The sequence below is a fragment of the Podarcis pityusensis genome (genome assembly GCF_964106645.2).
Source record: "Podarcis pityusensis genome assembly, chromosome: 4".
Taxonomy (NCBI): domain Eukaryota; kingdom Metazoa; phylum Chordata; class Lepidosauria; order Squamata; family Lacertidae; genus Podarcis; species Podarcis pityusensis.
In genome coordinates, this window is record NC_138027.1 from 65,956,846 (window position 1) to 65,978,469 (window position 21,624).

The 21,624-nt window shown below is 41.5% G+C and overlaps 1 protein-coding gene across 3 annotated transcripts in view; it reads right to left on the reverse strand.

Annotated features, from left to right (window-relative positions):
- The window catches only part of PPEF1 (protein phosphatase with EF-hand domain 1), a 42,004-nt gene that overhangs the window by 13,359 nt on the left and 7,021 nt on the right, over window positions 1-21,624 (reverse strand). For all 3 annotated transcript variants that reach the window (XM_081001633.1, XM_081001632.1, XM_081001634.1), the window contains 12 exons: window positions 21,157-21,284; window positions 20,568-20,628; window positions 15,895-16,052; window positions 13,308-13,422; window positions 10,147-10,193; window positions 7,105-7,271; window positions 6,213-6,249; window positions 5,151-5,300; window positions 3,870-4,199; window positions 2,374-2,559; window positions 717-859; window positions 154-260 (listed from right to left, as the gene is read on the reverse strand). In XM_081001633.1, coding sequence (XP_080857759.1) covers window positions 154-260; window positions 717-859; window positions 2,374-2,559; window positions 3,870-4,199; window positions 5,151-5,300; window positions 6,213-6,249; window positions 7,105-7,271; window positions 10,147-10,193; window positions 13,308-13,422; window positions 15,895-16,052; window positions 20,568-20,628; window positions 21,157-21,284 — 1,629 coding nt within the window. The remainder of the gene's footprint in view (window positions 1-153; window positions 261-716; window positions 860-2,373; window positions 2,560-3,869; window positions 4,200-5,150; window positions 5,301-6,212; window positions 6,250-7,104; window positions 7,272-10,146; window positions 10,194-13,307; window positions 13,423-15,894; window positions 16,053-20,567; window positions 20,629-21,156; window positions 21,285-21,624) is intronic.

Sequence of the window (21,624 nt, forward strand, 5' to 3'; positions counted from 1 at the left end):
TTATGTCCTTCTCTTACAAACTCTATGCATCTGCTTCCAACCTCTGCTTTCTGTTGATTTGCCTTCTATTTCCCACTGATCCATCATAAATACAGTCATTTACATTACATTGAAATGGAGCAACTGGGAAGTGCTGCTTTCAAATTGTGTTACCTGTATAATTTGGATCGTACTGTCTAAAAGCAGCAATCAGTTCCGATTTGTGTGTGTAAAGTTTCTCTCGCAAGCACCTCAAAGCAGATAGCTCAATTGCAGTCACCCTACAAGGGAAGAAAGTGATTAGAATGGACAGTTAAAGAATCAAAAAATCTCTCCTGAGCTGTTTAACAGCAACTCAGCATTTACTAACTTCCTCTGTCAACTTTCTTTACTTTGGAAGAGTAGCTCCCAAACCATGAACTACTTTAAAACTGCTGAGGGTCTTGGCAGACCATTTAATGATTTTTCTGCCCATTGTATAAATTGCAATTCCATAGAATTCAGACTGTAATGCAACATAAAAATAAAAGAAGCACTAACAATACAGTTAAAAATAAATTTGACTATTTAATATCATGGATGTGCTGTCTTCCATCTTCAACCACAAATCCACACCAGCTGCCATGAATGAAGCTCAGTGACCACTGGTGGTGGGCCAGAGCATTGGGGACAGTTTTGCATTTTCAGTTCTGTTCATAAATCTTTAAAAACTAATATGTGTGTTCTCCTTATCCTACCTCTGATGAAGAGTCTCTTTGCGTGTAGATTTGCTGACTTGATACTGAACAAAACGAGGGATCAGATCTGGGTTTAGTTTGATGTAAGCACCGCGATTACTTCCCTCTGCATAGTAGTTTGAAGCAGAAAAAATAGTGATAACCTGGTTTTTTAAAAGGAAACAAAAATGCAATTTAAGTAATGAGGATTTCAAGCTTGATCTGGCAAGATTTTAAACAAGTTGTAGACTGAAGGAAGCAATATGTGTTAAGTATGACAAAGGCTAATATTGTGAATGAAAGCACCCTTTCCATGGCTGATACTAGGAAACTGAAATGTTCTTTGTATTCGAGATTACATTCAGGGTCATGAGTCTCTTTGTGCAACAGCCTTTAACAAAACAAAACCTTAATTCAAGTACTGGGCACATTGTCTTTCTCTAGGACACTGGAGAAAACAGTCCAGCAGAAACTCCATGTGATAAACATGCACAGCTCATCTACTGAGTTCAAGGGCAAGTTCCACACCTACATTTGTCCTCAACAATTTTATTTATTTATTTATTTGTTGTTGTTGTTTAGTCGTGTCTGACTCTTCGTGACCCCATGGACCAGAGCATGCCAGGCACTCCTGTCTTCCACTGCCTCCCACAGTTTGGTCAAACTCATGTTAGTAGCTTCAAGGACACTGTCCAACCATCTTGTCCTCTGTCACCCCCTTCTCCTTGTGCCCTCAATCTTTCCCAACATCAGGGTCTTTTCCAGGGAGTCTTCTCTTCTCATGAGGTGGCCAAAGTATTGGAGCCTCAGCTTCAGGATCTGTCCTTCCAGTGAGCTCTCAGGGCTGATTTTCTTAAGAATGGATAAGTTTGATCTTCTTGCAGTCCATGGGAATCTCAAGAATCTCCTCCAGCACCATAATTCAAAAGCATCAATTCTTCAGCGATCAGCCTTCTTTATATTCCAAGTAATTTATTTATTTATTTATTTATTTATTTATACAGATATTCATATACCACTATATCATAAAAAATATCAAAGAGGTTGACAGTAAGATCTATATATAATAAAAATTCAAATCAGATTATTATCAGCTATTTTGGAAAGATGCATACTGTATTGCCTGCATAAGCCTAGTGGGATAGGAAAGTTCTCAGCTTGCATTTAAAGGCTGAAACACCTGTTGAAGCTCTACTGGCCGAGTAGTGCACAAGGCTGGGCCAATGACACTGAAGGGTCTATTATTTTGTGTTGATGCCAAATGAGCCTCACCAACTCAGGGGACAACCAATGACACTCCTGTAGATGATCTCCCAAGCCATTTAATGAAGTATGGATTGGTGCCCATGATTGAGCCATGAAATGGCTCAGTGGAAAATAAGGAGGGAGAGGTGAAGACAAAAATTAGGCGTGGCTGGCAACTCTCAGCACCCTTAAACTACAGTTCCCAGGATTATTTATGTGGAAGACAAAGTGGTATAAGACTGCCTTCAATGTATACTGCAAATGGGGCCTAGTAGATGACAAAGACTCTGTGCTGATCACAAGTACCACACAAATATGGTTAGTGACTTGTATCTGGCAGACAGAAGCTCCTGCCTTACTCAGAAAAGCCGAGAGACTTACAATAAATGAAGCTGTGAAGACTCTGAAATTTAATCTGTAAATTTCTGGTTACCTTTCCATTATGACTGATCTCATACCCATCCTGCTTGCATTCGTGAGACCGGATGAGCATTTTCAAATTATAACGTCTTAGCAACCTGGCAGTAACATCTGGTCCGAAGTAACAACCTCCTCCTCGAAATTTGTTTGGTGTGCATCCATTCTGATGTTTCGGGTCACTCCAGAGAATATCCACCACCTTTCAATAGCAATTAAACAAAATGCTAGTGACCATCCATCGCTGGAGTAAGGTAAATAATAAAAAGCAGAGTTTGGCGGGTATCTACAAGGTCATCCCATCACAGCATGTAATGGGACTCCCTCCAAGTCCTCTCCCTATACTCTCCCTAAATCTACTCCAGAGGCTTGGGGGAACTCCTAAGACTGGAAAGTCACATTGCCCTATTGGAAACCCTTGCTGTGACAGCACTATGTTGAATAAAACCCTTAGAAAGAAATATGAATCATCGGGATGTGAGGATCCTAACTGGGTTTAGTTCAAAACAATATAATTTTATTGTACTAGTGGTGGTAAAACCTTATGACACTGAATAGGTAAGTTGGTATGGTGGCACAGAATGTTGGCTCACATAAGGAATGTTTGCAGTTCAGTGTCTCTGAGGGAAAGGAAAAGATATCTGTTTGGCTGCAGTTAAACTTTACAAAGTCTTTGGATTTGGGGGAGGTTGCCTGAGGGGGGCATCAAGACAAACCTGTTTGCTGAGCATATGTCCTAATTTGTTCATAGGAAGATTAGACAACACTGGAAATTCAATAAACATTCGTTCTAGTTTGTATGTGGGGAGATTAGATGACCTTACATCAAAACAAGGGCCTTTCCCACTACAGTATTTTCCTTATTGCAAAAATTCTGATCTCTTGGGGAAGGCAGTTTGTTGTGCAGCCTGAATTTGCCAACATGTGACTGGATCTCAACAGTGATGATCAGGAAGTGCCTTGGTATCTGAGAAGGGATTCCAGGTGGCAAGGAAACTAAAGTGCAAGGAGCCCTGAGGCAAGGGAGCTAAAGGAAGTATTCAAATAGGCATTGTATTGCAAAAAGGCAAAGGTAGATGAAAGAGGATTGAGGGTGAGGGCCGGGGGAATACTAAACTCAGACTGTGCTTTATATAAGGGGTGTTCAAACAATCACCCCTCACATGATGAGAGAGGGGGAGCACACCTATAGAGTATACCATTGGAGAACCCATTCTGTGAAGGAACTCGGTCCCTTATACCCTTTTGATTCAGCCCAACATCATCCTCAAAGCATGAATGGGTGTTCATTTAAGCGCTCACATACTGACTTGACAAACCAGCCATTTTGTTTTGTCTGCAAGCTTCTAGCAACTATAATTTGATATTAAAGTAATTAGCATGCCCATTACATTATCTCAAAAGCTTGTTTCCGAGCTGGTTTGTTTTTAAAATTATTTCTCAAATGTTAACATTTTAATAGCCAATATTTGTGGAGGAGGGGAAAGACTCTTATATACAGCTTTGGCATACTTGCTTCCACTCCTTTGTTGTTAATTCTGAGGATGTGTGCGGTGTGGTAACACTGCCAGGCTTAAGATATTGCACCTCTGGAAGAAGACTAGAACTGCCTCTGCCAGGGAGGTTGCCAAGATGCTCTTTGCCATCAGACACATCCCTACTGTATCGCCTTCTCTTGCTAGGTGCTGATGTGGACCTCGTGGCCTCTTTGAGAGAGATGTCCTGCCCAGAAAGGGACTTCGTGGCCTCCGTCCAGTGGGAACAGGTTTCTACAAGGCTAGCTCCACGTGGCTTACAGACTGTCTCTGCATTTGACTTCACTGGCCTCAGCACAGACTTCAGCTAAAAAGACAAAATGAATGATCACCATTTATTGGTCTAGATCAGCACAGGCATATTGCTGAATTCTGACCATGAAAGTGAAAATATAGTAGCTGATCTACCAGGTATAGGTGAGAAGCAATTCATAAACAAGTGTTGACCACAATGGAGATCTGCACAAAAGTAAATTACTGTACCTTAGCCCTGAAAGTGTGTTATCTTTAATGAACTTTGGCCAATGGTCAAGGAGTGGAGCAGCTCACCCGGTGAGGCAGCAATAGTCTCCTGGCAGGGGCTCCACTCCCAGTTACTGGAAGGAGGGAAGCAGCAGTGAGACCAGGGTTGCAGGGACAACGATATGAGCACTGGATTTTCTCTGCTGATGCAGCCCAGACCTTCTCTTCACCTTGCCCCTTTTCCACACCTCCCCAGTAAGTGATAGCAATCTCATTGCTGGGAGGCTATTGCTGCAGCACTGCTTCTCCCCACAGGCAGTGCCAGTCCTTGGGGCTTCAGAGGTGAAGCACCACTGCCCTCCCAGCTTCCAAATACATTATGTTGCTGGTGTGTACTGGAAGGAGAGGGATAAGGTATGGAGAACTAGGTGCTGTGCAGTGCAGCACGATGGAGCCAAACCACAGCTCTTGCCATTATGCGCCTGGACTAAAAAGCACGATTAACCCCTTAAAATATTGTTAAGGTGACTATTAGCCTTAAGGTATGGTCTAGAGAAAGTATGTACTAGGGCCACATAATGCAACAAACTAAGGCATTTTTTTTTTAATCTGTTGTGTGTTGCTAGTTTACTCCTTTAAATTTTCAAAATGCTAATGGCATGTTTACGTAAAAGAGTTAAGATACACAAGGTTAATTCTCATTGATTTCAATAGCATTTGTGTGTTGGTGAGATGGATTGGAGCCAAAAAGAGCAGAACTAAAGAAAAAGAGTGTCTTGCGAGTTTAACACCTTACCTTGTTTCTCTGAAATAAATTAAGGAAATTCAAATCAGTAGTGTCCGATATCCCTCCATGTAAAATAAGAACTTTGCTGTCAATTATAGTTGCAAGAGGAAGCCAGCTATAGACATCTTCCAGAAGATGTAAAATTGCTGTTCCATAGCACTATGAAGTGAAAATAAAGGTAACAATCAGAAGGTCCCTGAAATAATAGCAAATTGATGTGCTTCGTGGGTGGTTTCTCAAAGCCATAAAATAATGAAGTGAAAACTATTTGTAAATCTATGTATGCTTGCCCCATCTCCGAGTCTGATGGTGTTTCCTGCTTGGCAGGGGGTTGGACTCGATGGCCCTTGTGGTCTCTTCCAACTCTATGATTCTATGATTCTATTCTATGAGTCGTCTTGGCCCGCCCCCCAGGTACCCAAGCGGCTAGCTACACCGCTGAGCACATGGGGGAAAATAAAGGGGTTCTTGTGAGTAGGGATGAATGAATCTACCACTTTTGGTTTCTCTCTATTTCTGACTTTTCCATTCTTAAGCTCAATACTCCACATTTCCACATTCATTTTTTTAAGTGCTCATGAAAATTCATCATTTTAGTGCAATTTTTTACACATTTGTATGCAATTTTGCATAATATACATATTTTACTTGATATACAAATTTCCCTGTTTTAAGGCACTTTTGCATGTTATATTCACTAATATATGCATGTACACACACACACACTTTACACTAGTATATGCATTTTTGTACACATTACTTGGCTGGACAACTGTATAGCAAAAGTCAAGAACGTGTGAATTTTGAAGGATCGCTGAGTTTCAGTTCACATATCGTTTCAGAAAATGTAAATTGGGTAAGTTCACCATTAAATGCAAACTGAATTCAGTTTACTCCCCATACTTACTCATGGGTAACGCTTAAAACATCTGAGTTCAATATTCTTTACAGAACTAAGGTCCATAAAATTAGGTTAGGGCTTTGAAATGCAAGGAATGCAGTCTGTATCACTTAGCTAAAAGATGAGGTTGCTAACCTGATGCCACTACCAAAAGACAGCCAAATATTTACCTGGTACTTCTTCATAACTTCTTTTGTGAAACCATATCTGAAACAAGTTAAAGGTCATTTCAATAGTGGATCGCACTCTCTATGTACCTATATGTAAGATATAATTCTTTCTTCTATATTATAGGTTTATAACAGAGGGGAGATCCATTACCAGAGTATAGCAAGACAACAGAAATCAGATTTGAATTGTAGGATATTTCTGTTGCATATTTCTGTATCTGCACCCCAGATACAGATTTCCCACTTATTTTATCAGTATGCATCAAGGAACTTTTCCATACTCTGGTACAGTTTTTGTCCAGTGCATGGTCTGAAATAGGGGTGAGCAGATTTCAGGCTTGTGAGATCTACTTTCAACAGTATAAGACAGAGCCAGGGATGTGGTGGGCGGATTAATTTTGTTGTTGCCATAGTAAATTAACTTAGAGTCCTTGCTGAAATGCTACAGAGATCTACCATTATGTTCCAAACTCCTTCCTTCCCACCTCTTATCTAAAGCAAAAAAAATAAAAAATAAGGTTTTCTTTTCCAGTATTTCTGTATATTGAAATGCTGAACCATAAAATAACACAATGCTTCTGCCTTAACTTAAAGATAATGCTGCCACAACCTTCAGATGCCAAGACCATTTCTAAAGAGTAAACGGAGTCCAAATTCTAACCGAAATGCACAATAATTTGATTCTTACTTTCCTTTATACTAAGCTACAGTAACATGTGTAGAGGGAGCTCATAGACAGTATCTACTGATCTGAAATCTGAGCAAAAATTACAAGTGCATCTCTCAGTTATCAGATCAACTGTTTCAACTGGAGGCTTTGGGAAGACAACATATGTAGATTAGGCGAATGAAAGATAATATATCTAGCTAGCTAGCTGAACAATGGCGATACCTAAGATTCATGATATGGTCCTCATGGTTTCCTCGGTTCAAGTGCAAGTGGTTAGGGTAGACGAGTAGAAAGGCAAACAGGATTATGAGTATTTCTATGGAATTTTTCCCTCTGTCCACAAAATCCCCATTAAAAATGTAGGGGTTTTCCTCTGAAGGAAGTCCATTCTGTAGAAGAAGAAAAACGACAACAACATGTGCAAGTACAACAGATATTAATTATCGCAAAACAAGAGTCGGCCGGTCAACAGGGCAATGCAGAGCTGTAGGTGGCCTCACCTCCTCACTGATGCCAACATCTCTTTTGTAGTACTGCCATATCACATTAGTAGCTGCACCTGTGCCCAGGTGAGCATCAGGTCCTTGGTGACAGACAGAGGACACCAGGGATGGTTTTACTTATGTTCACCTTGAGCTGCCATGTCCACACAGTTCATAAAACTATTCATTTTATATTACTTTTATATGAACCATTTAGGAATTCTTTATTATGCTTGTCCTAACCAATTGTGGAAAACAATGGTTAGATGTGCATCTACCCTATGACCAAGGAGTTCAAGTCAGCATACGTTCTTCTTCCCTGTGTCCCCCAATTTTATCATCACAAGATCCATAGGAGGTAAGTTAAGCTAAGAGGGTGAATGGCTGGTACACGGTCGTCCACCCAGTGAGCTGTGCAGCTGTGTGGGCATTTAAACCCTGGTCCAATACTCTAACCAAGCAGTGATGAACCTTTTTGGGTTATACCTCCAGGGCCTGTAGGCCCATGGGTGGTCTGACAAAAAGTGTATGTAGCCACCCCACACACTCCTGCACACACACACAGTCATCAACACACATACAGGGGAGCCTCCCTTCCTCAGCTGATCTGATTTTTCTCCCCCACTCTTAAAGTAATCGATCTGATGGCTGGGGAGGGAAGGATTTTGTGTCCACATTTTTTGTGGGAGGGAGGATGTTCTCCTGCTGCCAAAATTAGTAGGAGAAGCTGGAAACATTTGCTTTGCAGGGGGGCGGGTTACATCTCTCAGGCCCCTGGGCTTGGACGTAGCCACCCTGCTCAAACCACTACACCGCAATGGTTCTTTGGGCTCCTCTTCCAATCTCCCATAATGATCATAGACCAGGGGTCTGCAACCCGAGGCTCCGGAGCCGCATGTGGCTCTTTTACACCTTTGCCGCGGCTCCGGGGCGGATACTAGTGAGGGGAGGAGGAGCACTGTGCGCCCCGACACTCCCCACTGTGGCGGGCGCTGTATTGGCTGTGACGTCGCATGGGGGCGGTGCGTGCGTTAGACACGCACCGTCCCGACGTCACCTTCCCGCCCGCTGTCAGATCGCGGCTCCGGAGATATATTTGTTTTAAATGTCGCAATGGTTTTGCGGCTCTCGGTTTTTTTCCCTTCGGAAACGGGTCCAAGTGGCTCTTTTTGTCTTAAAGGTTGCAGACCCCTGTCATAGACAAATCTGAGGCTGAAAGGAAGGGAATGTTGATGAAGCTGAGCCCTAGTCATGCAATGTATCTAACTCTGTTCCAATTGCTCTGCCCCCTGCCTAGACGTCATATATATCATAAGCCGCCCAGAAGTCCAAGGAGGAGCAGTAGAATGAAATTTTGTCGAATGAATCTTAGCAGGTTCTCAAAATGCCTGCAATCAACGTTTATGGAACCTGAAAAGCTTTTTTTTTTTGCAGCGCCAGCTCTTAATACACCTTTACATTTGACATTGCACTTACATTTCAAATGTGAAAATCCAATTTACTTCAAAATACAATATATTATGCAGCATGCTTGCTTCCCCTTGCTTTCCTCGAACACTTCCCTGGCTTTTGCTAATGCCCTTTTCGAGGCTGGGGATGAAATGAAAATCCATAGCAGCAGGCAACGAGAGTGAAGACAGCTTTCCAATGGTGAGTGGAATAGGGGGTTGCTGCTGCCACTGCCTCATTAGAGTGCCTTCTGGGTTTGCGCTTAATTAGCTCCCTTTGTCAATCTGCCTTTTAATTCCGCTCCAAGATGTCTATATGCATAGAATCAATTTAACACAGGCTAATTTAGCAACTGGCAATTTAAAATATTACGGGTTTGGGGTTCTTTTTTGAGGAACATGATGGGAAACGGCATCATTTAACAATGATTAGTGCAGTGAATGGAAGTGTCTCCAAACTGCCTACTTTAATTAAGCCAAGGTGTTATTCTTAAGAGAAGCCATTAAAAAGCATTAAAGGCATGTTATCTAGTTTAACTGGCTTCAGACAATGTTAGGGTCATCACTTACGGCCTTTAGCTGTTTCCCACCCACCCTTCCCCATCCCCTCCAAAGGCTTGTACATGGTGCAATTTGAGGAAGCAAAATGAAAGAAATACAAGCCACACTGTAATCTGAATCTGGGACTATAAACTTTAGTGGGGAGTCCATCAATGCACCATGCTTAGAGGGCAGTAGCAATATGATACATATGTTATTATCAGAGAGTTAGGGGAAGTTGTCTTCCCTGAAAGCTCCCAATGGAGATCATGCTACACAGCATGGATAAGACCAACTAAGTTAGTTCTTGGTATGAGCTTTCGTGTGCAAGCACACTTCTTCAGACGAAAGCTCATACCAAGAACTAACTTAGTTGGTCTTAAAGGTGCTACTGGAAGGATTTTTTTTATTTTGACTATGGCAGACCAACACGGCTACCTATCTGTAACTGGAAGCATGGATAAGGTTAAGCTTCTGTCCCTCATGGACAGTTTGAACAACAGATCACCTGAGGCTTTGGGAGATTCCCACCTCCCCCCTTTGTTTATACTTCACAAAAATCGCAAGGAGTATCGTTGTTGAGGTTTGATACCCTCCAGTCCCCTGCAGATTTTGCCCTTCAGTCGACATTCAGTCCTGATTAACTGAGTGTGGAGAACGGAAAGATGGCCATAGGCCAAAAATTGATACCACAAAGTGCTGGTGATCTCTCTCTCTCTATATATACACAGTTGCTAACGGAATCTAGTAGCGTTGAGGCACCATTAGGAAACAGCAAAGCCAAATTTACTTACTTTGTAGAAAATCAGCAAAAGGTCATCCAGCTTTCCATGAAGATCGCCTAGAAAGAACACAAACGTTCACAGTCGGGCCATGGGACCACCAATCGGGCAGGTAGAATACGCAAGACTGGAAGCAAACAGTGATTATTGTTTCCTAGAGCTCATGCGTGTTTAGAAGTGTTGTAAAGCAATGGTATGAAGCACTAACTGCATGGTGGTCAACTCCTGAATCCAATTCATCAGGGGAGCACTTTGCATTCCCTGTGGACCAGCTGCTTACAGTAGACATTTTGTGAAACTATGCACACATATGTATGAAACCATAATATGAAACACAGCAAGTGCAACTGCTTAACCGCCCACCCACTACCCAAAAGCATTGGGAAGCTGTGTTGGAAGCAACAGGGAATGTATGAGGAAGCAGCCGAGGCTTAATGGTCCCTCTCAAACTGCTATTTGAAGAACAAGATTACAGTGGTACCTCGGGTTACATACACTTCAGGTTACAGACTCCGCTAACTCAGAAATAGTGCTTTAGGTTAAGAACTTTGCTTCAGGATGAGAACAGAAATCGTGTTCCAGCGGTGCGGCAGCAGCAGGAGGCCCCATTAGCTAAAGTGGTGCTTCAGGTTAAGAACAGTTTCAGGTTAAGAACCGACATCCGGAACAAATTAAGTACTTAACCCGAGGTACCACTGTATAAAATCCTTTTCACCCTGAGGGCTACATTCCTTGGTGGGCAACCTTTCAAGTGCCACATGGAAATGGTGGTCAGGGTCAGAGGCAAAAATGAGGAGAACAACAAATGTAATTTTAAAAATTTTTGTTTAGTATACTAGTTAACACTCACACTTGAGTGTGACGATGCAAGTGAATCCTAAACACTACACTGCTCTTTTCTAGGCAAATATGACCAGGGTGAGAAAGCTCTCAAGAGGGAGGGGGGTCATACTGAAAATGGAAAGGAGTCTTAAAGGAATTTAAAATGGGAAGAAGCTATTTTAGGACTTTAAAATAGAAAGGGGGGGGGGACATGAGCTTCGTGATATGGAACATATTAAGCCCTTTAAGACCAAACCCAACAAATATTACTATGAAATAATAAATTGGATTTGGATTTAGTGGGGTTTAAATGACGCTCATTAAAGGAACTCTCACATATGCAGCACATGAACCAGATGAATATTTAATGCCTGTTTCAATGTAGAAAGTTAAAAAGGATTTGACGGAAGTGACATAGATCTTGTTTTGTGGCAATCAACATTTTGGCTCAAACTTCAGTAAAAAAATACACTTTCATCTGTCATTAAGGATGTTTTGAGCATGAAGACTATTATTTGCTTGAAGGACACATCAAAAAATCTCTCAGATGCTCTTTCAATTGTGCAAATGAGGACACCCATTGGAGGACACCCATTATCAAGGCCACACATACACACACATACGTGTGTGTGTGTAAAAGTCTAAGGATATTTTGTTCTTGCTTACTAAAGCTCATTCAATGGTATAAACCTGTAAATAAAAGATATCTTATCTATTACTGCATTGAATGCTTGAAGCATCTTTTATTAAAATTTGGTTTCTCTCTGCACCTGCAGCAGTATAATTAATTTATTTTGTGTGCGCGTCTTCTCTTGATTTGAAGAGAGAGACTAATTATTACTAGTAACCATTTAGTGCTGTCTTGCAAGTGGGTCTCCTCAAGCAAATCCAGGAAGTCCAATCCCATCCATTCACCCATGTATGGCAGTGTAATCAAGGCCAGATGACTGAGAGGCACTTAGATGTTGCCATCTTTAGCTGACTCTTTATGCAGTTGGCCAATTGGTGATCCATGGCCACAAAGCAATTTTATTTGGGCTCCAAATGGATCCCCAAAGCTCAGGACAAAAATTTTGCCTCCAGTTTCACACTGTGGTTTTTCTTCTTAAGAAAAGGAAGATTGCTTATAATACATATACCCATATACTAGACAACCACATATGAATTTGTAGTTGTTTGCATATATTAGTGATACATACTTTACTTTCTCTTTTTATGCACCTTTTCTTTTTCTTTTCTTTTGTTCAACTGAAATACTTTCAATCAAACACTAAAATAAAAAAGAAGATTGCTTTCTGAATTTCTGCATGAGAGAAAGAACATGCACTTTAATGTTCGGCCTCTCTCTCTCTGTCTCTCTAAATATACACCCCCTCAGAACAAAGACTGCATAACATTTCCCCACTGAGACATCCATATATGGGGGGGGGGAGAGAGAGAGAGAGAGAGAGAGAGAGAGAATGCATCATTGGTTTGCTCATTTTCATCACAGTGTGGATATGTGTGTGTGTGTCCCCAGAAGAAGTATCAATGAACTGGGATTTTCTTCTATCATGATCATGTTCACGAACCGTTTGTTGAAGCACTTGCGGGATGGCAAGAGGTGAAAGAAATTATTTACCACACAAAGTAGCATTTTACAGATGGAAAAGCAGCTCTTTTCTTAAAAGTTTGCCAGATTTAGTCACTGACTCACCCAGCAACATCTGACGGGGGGAAAAGTGGGAGGAAGTGTTCGGCTTACTTTAAAAATGCCAGGCGATGAGTCATCAGCCTTCCACCCCCCCCACCCCCAATAATAAAGGGAAGACAGGAAGGATTTGTACTGTGAGGGGGTTGGGGAAGTGTAACATTCCAATGGCAGCTATAAAGACCACTTACCACTGGCTGGTGGGGAGTGGGAGTTGTGGTCTGGCCTGGCCAAGGTGGGTTAAGGCTTACTTTAGGCGTAGCTGGGGGAGGGGTTCATTTCTGTCCGGATGCACAGACAGGGGCTGATGGGCCATAGCACCCTCAAAATGGTGGTTGCAGGGAGGGAGTTCACCCCAATTTGATGTATGCCATAGGGCGACCCTTAACCTTGGTTATCCCTGCCAAAAATCAACCAGCAGGCAGGCTGGTTGAGTCAGGATACACATCCAATGCCTACGCCCAAACCTGCTGACACCTGTAATCAATAAAGCTGTGGCCTGCTTAAATCTCCTTTTGGTTGTCCTGTGTTTATTGCACCTACATATTGCCTTGGCCCTACAGCGTCTGGGCCTGCAACCACAAATGCTAGACAGTCCTACAGATTCACAATATACTTTAGATATCAACCCGGTGCCACATTTCTCTTAAGGAGAACTCACCACAGATGGTTATTTCCTTGGTATAAGAGGTCGAGAGGTGTGTGATGTTTGGCATCTGCTGAAGGACCTTCCTGGTCTCATGTAGCAGCTGAAGAACGTATCGGGCGTGGAGGTGCTGTACGGAGTCATGCAAGAAGAAGAAGAAGAAGAAGGAGAAGGAGAAGGAGAAGAGGAAGAAGAGGAAGAAGAGTTTGGATTTGATATCCCGCTTTATCACTCCCCTTCAGGAGTCTCAAAGCGGCTAACATTCTCCTTTCCCTTCCTCCCCCACAACAAACACTCTGTGAGGTGAGTGGGGCTGAGAGACTTCAGAGAAGTGTGACTAGCCCAAGGTCACCCAGCAGCTGCATGTGGAGGAGCGGGGAAGCGAACCCGGTTCCCCAGATTACGAGTCTATTGCTCTTAACCACTACACCACACTGGCTCTAAATGATATATTACAGAGAGTTGTTGGAAGAACTCCATCACCAAAACCCAGTGAGCTTTGTGCTTGCACACAGTTCTTGTCAGCGTGACAAACATTTTCCAGTCATGACTGCAGACTTGGGGGATTGTCACTGCACAGATGAGCATGGTGATGGGGGACATCTCTAATGCAGTAGCAGCGTTGGTGCCCATACTATATTAAGAATCATCATTTTATTTGTATGCCACCTTTCCCTAGATAAAACCATGCTCAAGGTGGCTTACAACATGAAAAGATTTACATGACTTCACACATAACAAAAGTAGCTTAAACATGGAATAAAACACATCAAAAAGCACACAACCGAATTGAACAAATGCCACATAAATCATAATATCTAAAACAAAGATTTAAAAAAATTAATATCAATAACAGAAACAGAAACCCCTAAGCAAAACTCAGCCTCAGCTTTCATAGCTGGAGTCAGTCAGTCAGGCCACTGCCTTCCTCAGCCAGGCAAGGGGGTAGGGAGCCAGCAAGGCAAGGAGCAGGCCTTCCAGGACTCACAGCCAAGATGGCCTCTGGCCTCTATAGCAGCCTCAGCTTTTGTAGCTGGAGTCAGTCCAGGCCCCACCCTCCCAGGTCAGGTGGAAAAAGGCAAGCAAGGCAGGGATCATACTTTCAATATTGGGTTGTAAGTCTGTGTAAGGGATGTAGCTCTGTGGTACAGCATCCACTTTGCTTGCAAAAGATCCCAGGTTCAACTCCCAGCATCCCCAAGTAGAGCTGGGAATATCCCCCGTTTGAAACCCCAGAGAGCTGCTGCCAGTCAGTGTATACACTGAGCTAGATGGACCACTGGTCTGGCTCAACATAAGCCAACTTCCTATGTTCAGTAATGTATCCCGCTGGCCCTATTGTTTTAATGCACTTCTTGATATTGCCAGAACAGCAGCAGGTATACCCAGAGACTGCGGAGTTCAGTTTTAGTGGCCAACAGATCAAAGGAAGCAGAAATGCCATGGGATGGGATATCCAGCTTTGCAATGTCCGTCTTTCAAATTAAACCATATCCCATTATAGCTAAAGAAATGGAAAGCATAGGGCTGTGTGAGTCTCCTGCGCCAAATGCTCTCAAGAGCAGCAAGTGCCAACAATGACTAAGCAATTGCTAAAAAAGCGTGGCAGTGGAAAGAATTATGTTTTCTTCTCTGATGAATGTATTGGGGTGAATAAACAGCCTTTCAACAGGAACAGGGCTGGCAGAGCAACCTTTTTCGTAAAGCTGTCAGTTGAGGCCTGTTGTGTTTAAGAGGATCACAGAATTGTAGAGTTGGAAGCGACCCTGAGGATCATCTAGGCCATCCCCTTGCAATGCAGGAATATGCAGGTGTTCCATACGATGTTCGAACCTGCAACCTTGGCGTTATCAGCACCATACTCTAACTCACTGAGCTATCCAGGCAGAATACATACATACATAATTTTATCTATATGCCACCTTTCCATGATTAAAGCCAGGCATCCCCAAACTCGGCCCTTCAGCTGTTTTGAAACTACAATTCCCATCATCCCTGACCACTGGTCCTGATAGCTAGGGATGATGGGAGTTGTAGTCCCAAAACATCTGGACGGCCGAGTTTGGGGATGCCTGATTAAAACCATGCTCAAGGCAGCTACATGAAAAAACTACATAATTACAAACCTAGCAAAAGTAGTAATAAATAATAAGTAAAACATCAAAAAGTGCACAATCAAATTAAACAATGCCCACATAAATCATAATAAGAACTAAAAGAAAGATACAAAAAATTAGTATCAAAAATAGCAACAACCCCCTAACAAAAGACCCCTCAGTAATACTTCATCTCCACTCCTCAGTTTTGCTTCTGCTATTACATGTGCTTTCTTGTAATTGTTTTCAATGTAAGCTCCTTTGAACATTTGGAAAACTGGCATACCATTATTTTGGTAAATAACTAAATGCACCATTGTTCATCTCTTTCAATATGCGCATATGAAGTGCTTACAAATTCCTTTCCCCCCACCATGATGCACATTAGCCTTCCACGCCCTGCTGTCTTAATGGTGTCTAAGATACCCTTACGATTATCAGCTGACACTTTTAGAGAGACCATAAAAATAAAAGGGAAATCCATTTAACCATTGGTCTGAGCTTGCCTGTCGGTGCTTGAAAGCCTGAAGAAGAACATCAGTGTCAGCAACAGTGAGGGGGAAACAAAGGTGGGGCCCGTAGTAGGAGGCAGGGACCTCAATGGTCTGTTCATATTCTCTCATTGTATAATCACTGGTGGTGGGGAAAAAGTTAGAGCTGACGTCTATAAAGGAAGCAGAAAAGCAACTTACAAAATTTTAGTTAGTTGACAACAAATGTGCCTTTGGATAACGAGTTCATGAACATTTGTTTAAATTGATGATATATTCAGCATAATGCCGACATATATAACAGACACTAAAATCCAAAGAACCTTTTGGGCATTTGTAAGAACAAGGAAGAGCTTTGTCATGCTCAGTATTGTTCTGACTGCGGACCCAGTTTTGGCATTGAAACCTCCTTGGTTGCCCTTTCCTTTATCAGGAAAGTGACAGGAGCAGTGTTTTTTTAAAAATAAGATTTTTATTAAAGTTTTTCACAATACAGTACGAAGAAAGGTACAAAAAATACAAACAGATCCTGTAAAATATGGAGTCTTCTCCTAAAGGCAATTCTCAGTCCCCACCACCCACAGAAGGTAGCAGCCCTTCCAGCTCTCACCTTCCTTTCTCCTTCCAGCCTCTTGCCTTTGGAGACCAACATTTCCTTGTCTCCCACCCAGGGCTCTCCATCAAACATCTACCACCCACATGAGTACACAATCCCAAACATATGACTCCCAAAAAGAGGAGGCAGAGAAAGAGAGAGAGAAAGGAACAAGAAAGGAGAGACAAGAGAAAGAGTGAAAAGTAAAAAGATAAAAGGGGAAGAAACATTAGAGAAAAATAAAAGGACTTCTGATGTTCCATCTGCCAGTCACATTTTTTAAAAGAAAGATTATTTAAGACATTCAGTCCACGATCTTCTCCACTTTCTGTTAAACAATATTTATTTTAAGTCAAAGTGTCTCAGAGTCATTCATTTCTTTTCCCCACAAAAAGTCCAAGAGGGGATCCCGAACTATTATTATTATTGGTAAATGTCTGCCATGTTTCCCCCCCTTTAATATTAACTTTACCTCTATTAATTGCCGATTCTCCCTACTGAGTGTCAATTCTTCCATCTATGTCTATGTTAAAATCTCTTGACAGGAGAATTTTAAATTGCTGCTGAAATCTTATTGTTTTGCTGTACAGATGTTTCGGCGATAAACCTCCCACCCACAACCACAGGGCTTCTGATTGTGATGAGGTCCAATTCGGGTTCAAGAAAACACAAGTCGATCTTCCTCTTCAGACCTTCTCTGCTCAAGAAGGGAAGGCTCATAACTGAGGAAGTGGGAGACACTCGGCTGGAGCCAGTGTGCTTGACTCCATGCCTCCTACTCATGGTAATATTTCCTACTCAGGGCTCTTTTGTCATCCACAGGACTAAAGAATAATGTTTCACCTATGCTTTGTGTATGATATGTGCAATTCCCACAGGGGAAAAGCTTCGACAAGTATGGCTTAAAAGAAAACTATCAACCAACCTTGGCATTTACTGGAGGACATGCCAGCTTGTGCAGGGAAAACCACTAATTACTTATAAAGGAACAAGGACTATGGCAAACAGACTGAGTCACAGCAGCCTACATTAAAATCACAATTATAAAATATTGTCAGGAACAAATATTGCCCCAAGAGGCATTTTCTGCGTAAGAGCACACTGTAATTGAAATGTGCTAAGTGTGATAAGAATTTGGAGTGCTTCATAAAAGTAAACATTATTTTGAGTTATTTATTGGCTTCCTTGCTAACAACCCCAAACAAGAGCCACATTCCCTGGTTTCTCAGCATCAGTCATTGCAAATGTGCACTCCCTGCTATTTGAAAAATGGGATTGTTAGTCTTTTAAAAATATATATTATTTACTTTGAAAAATTGGCATTACAGAACACGAAAGCAAAACTTTCCCACATACCTTCACACATACAAATATATACATAATATGTACATAACATTTACATATACCAATATATAAGAGGCATTCTAAAAGCCAATTTCATATATACCATGTAATTTAAACTCTTAATGGCAGCATATAATTTGATTCTTTTTCTGTTATGCCCAGTTCTTTTTCAATATATGTTTCTACTGGGACCAGTTTGGCCATTTCTTCTCTAATAATTTTATAGCGATACATCATCAGTTAATTCTTTGTCTCTGAAATGTTTCCTTCATAATTCCCACCACCATTTGCCAATACGACTGCTTTAAAAAAAAACCAAAACCATGACATATGGTAAAAAATCACCTTTTACTTATGGATAAATCCAGGACTTACTTTCTTCTGGCTTACTGATCATTTTACTTTTCAATGAAGTCCAACACAATCTTAAAGCAAATTTATTTATGGATCATAGCTGTCGAGAAACTTGAACCCTTTTCAAACAGACATTGCCATGCCTCTCTTGGGATTTCTCTATTCATATGTTTATTCCATCTCAGCATATAGTTATAGACTATTTTCTTACATTTTAAAATATAAACTGTTTCAAATTCAGGACTCAGCTATACAGCTGCAAATAAAACGTTTTGAAAGTGTTGTAAAGTGCAATATACAATTGTGACACTAGATGGTAACTGAGCTATAGCAAATTCAATGCATATTTCAAAACGATTTTTTAAAAAGCATTTTCACAATGTATTTAACATGTGTGTAGATTCCACCTAAGTCTTATCTCTCTAAATCTCCTGGCTTCTGATCAGTCCATTTCATAAAGTCCCGATGTGCAGATACTGATATCTAGGTGGAGCCATCTTCACTTTAGTCTTTGCTTGTTCAACGGTCTGTATATTTTTCCAATCCTGGTATGTTTCTAGTCTGCTTTCTTTCCATTAAAAAAAAATCCTAATTGCCCCTTCAGACTAAACCATGAATCTTCCACTAGAGATGCCAATGGAAAAGTTTTAGATGGGGGGGCCACTAGGGGCGCATTGGAAGATGGCCGACAATACCATCTCTCCGACCCACACAGGGTAATTAAGAGGCTGTTATGGGAATAGGCAGCCTCCCTTGTTGCCCCAAGGAAATGGGGAACACTGCCCTTGCCTGCTGTGCCCATAAATCACCCCCTAATTCAAAAGAAGGGGGTGAGGGCCCTAGGCAGAATGCCCCCGTGTGGACCTCGGCTCTCCTGGATGCTGTCTCTGATCGCGCACTAGCTGCAGCAATTTGGAATAATTAATTACAAAAGAAGCAAATGCACATATTTCAAGTGAAGAAGGGGAGTGAAGTCTGCTAATTTAAGTGACCTCTACGAAAGAAGACGACGGGTTGGAGAAACAGGAATATTTTACGATGAAGATACACCAAAGGCTGGGTATGTTGACAATGGGACTGAATGGGGGGGGGGAACCTTTTTTACTTTCGTTCTATGTGATTTACAAGAACCCCTCCCCATTAGAATCGTCGGTTGAACTGACCCAAGCAGGATGATTAAGGTCTGTGTGGAGATAAACTTTAACCAAAAGTATGCTTTATGGAGATCGAGAAGCAATAAGAGCTTTTGGAATGGCACAGCAATTAATTTGGAGTCGCCATCTTGCCAAAGGATTTATAGCCGGGAGGAAGAACAGACTTGTTTTCAGACTGCATTCCTGGTGAATCTCCTCAAAGGTTTTGAGAAAGGAGGCAGATTAATGACGCTAAGACTGTTTCGATGTATGGAAGTGATGTTATATGGAAAACGTCTGGATATGGCTACTGGATAAAAAAAATAATATCCATGCAAGATTACAAACTGTTCTAACCAGCTTGTGGAGACTATCAGAGGTCACAAAGAGAAAGGAAAAATATATGAAAATAACAACAAGAGATGTGGAAAAACAATAAGAAAGGACTGGATAGTACTGTGAACATCATAAGGTTAGATTTGTGGACATTAAAACAGCAGTAAGAAGCAAGAAGTTGATTGGATCCCCTTCGGAACTTGAAATATGGGTACCCCCAACAAAAATTTAAAATTCGGCTGTGTAATTTGGAATTTATGTAATTTGGTTTGATTTGATGTGATTGGTCGGTTAATAAAAAAAAATATTCTTTAAAAAAAAAGGAAAAGTTTTAGATGGAGAGAAATAATTGTTTATATCAGGCATAGTCAATCTTTTTATACCTACCGCCCACTAATGCATTTTTCTTGATGGGGAAATTTCCTTACTGCCCACCAGTGCTGCAGTAATATGTGTCGTAGAAGCCCCTACCGCCCACCTGGAATCCTGAAACGCCCACTAGTGGGCAGTAGGGACCAGGTGGACTACCCCTGGTTTATATTGATCCCGGATTCCTGAGCAAACATTAATTGCATAGGACCCCCCTTCCTAAACTGTTTTCCTAGTCTTTCTACTTATCCATAAGTAGTTCGAAATGCTTTTCTTTTCTTTTACATCGTATCCTGGCATTGTCCACGCCACTTCTGCTGCATCTGCACAGTCATATTGACCATTTGACTGCTATTGCATTTGCTACACAGATGCAGGTTTTTCTGATTTGAGAAACATACAGTTCCTCAACTAGCTACAGGTACATGTGCAAAGATAAGTAGTTCCACACATATATGCTCTTGGCTGCACTGGCACACACACACATACACACGCCATTTTTTTTTACAAGATACGCACATGTAACTGCTCTGAAAACGTATTCAGTCAATCCTTACCTGGATCAGTTTCATTGGCCTTAGTAAAATGGTCCAGCATGAATGTGAAAAACTTAGATAGCTGAATAAGAAAAGACATCGGTTAGTTTACAAGCAGAAATGATTATATTACTTTGTCTTCCCCTTATTTGAAATAAGCACGCTGGCTCCATCTATACAGTAACAACCCTGGCAAAATCTCAAGCCTCTTATATCTCCATTGATAGGGACAGTGACACAGTTGAGCAAAGCCGGCTCTAAATTTAAGGGTCTTACCAGGGATGTGTGTGTATGTGTCTTTAGATGATAACGTGCATTACTTTGCTTGTGTCACAATTCAAAATTAGCATTATTTTTTTTATTAAAAAAGGCCTGATATAAATGAAAATAATGTTTCGCAGTTTGTAGATGTGCCTGATACTAACCAGCTTCAAAAAATGAATGGCATGGTACTAATTATATTATATTATCTTCTTAAAACTTAAGCATCAACCGTGAGAGGGAATAAAAATTTACAAGCTACATTATCCGTGATGAATATAATCTGAAAAGCCGGCATGTTCTACCTCACTAACAGTTTGCGTCAAAGAAAAATCCACAGAGTACAAACCTGTAGCTGTGCTTGTTCTTCTGCATATTCAATTGACTGAAAGATACTCAGGGCATATCTCCGCCTCATCTCCAGCCGGGCCATGTAAGAGCGATACCACCTTTGAATCAGGACAGCTGCTTTAATGGCTGCCAAGACATGAAGGGGCCAGAAAGAGAAGATTAACTGTCCACAACTAGTTATGCAGATCTCTGGATCTTTGGTTCTAAAATGCTGTGTGTGACACCTGCTCTAAAACGCAGAAGGCTAATCATGGCTCCCCTTTTAACCCTACCAGCACTCCTGCATTTAAAGTTTGAGATAATCTCATGGCAGAGACACCTTCTGCAGCCTGGTGCTCTCCATGTGTCCCAGCCAGGTCAGGAGAGTGCTGATGTGCCCATGCTCTGCTTACAAGCTTTCCACAGTCACCCGGTTGGCCACCATGGGAACAGCATGATGGACCATACCACTCTTGGTTTAGGCAGG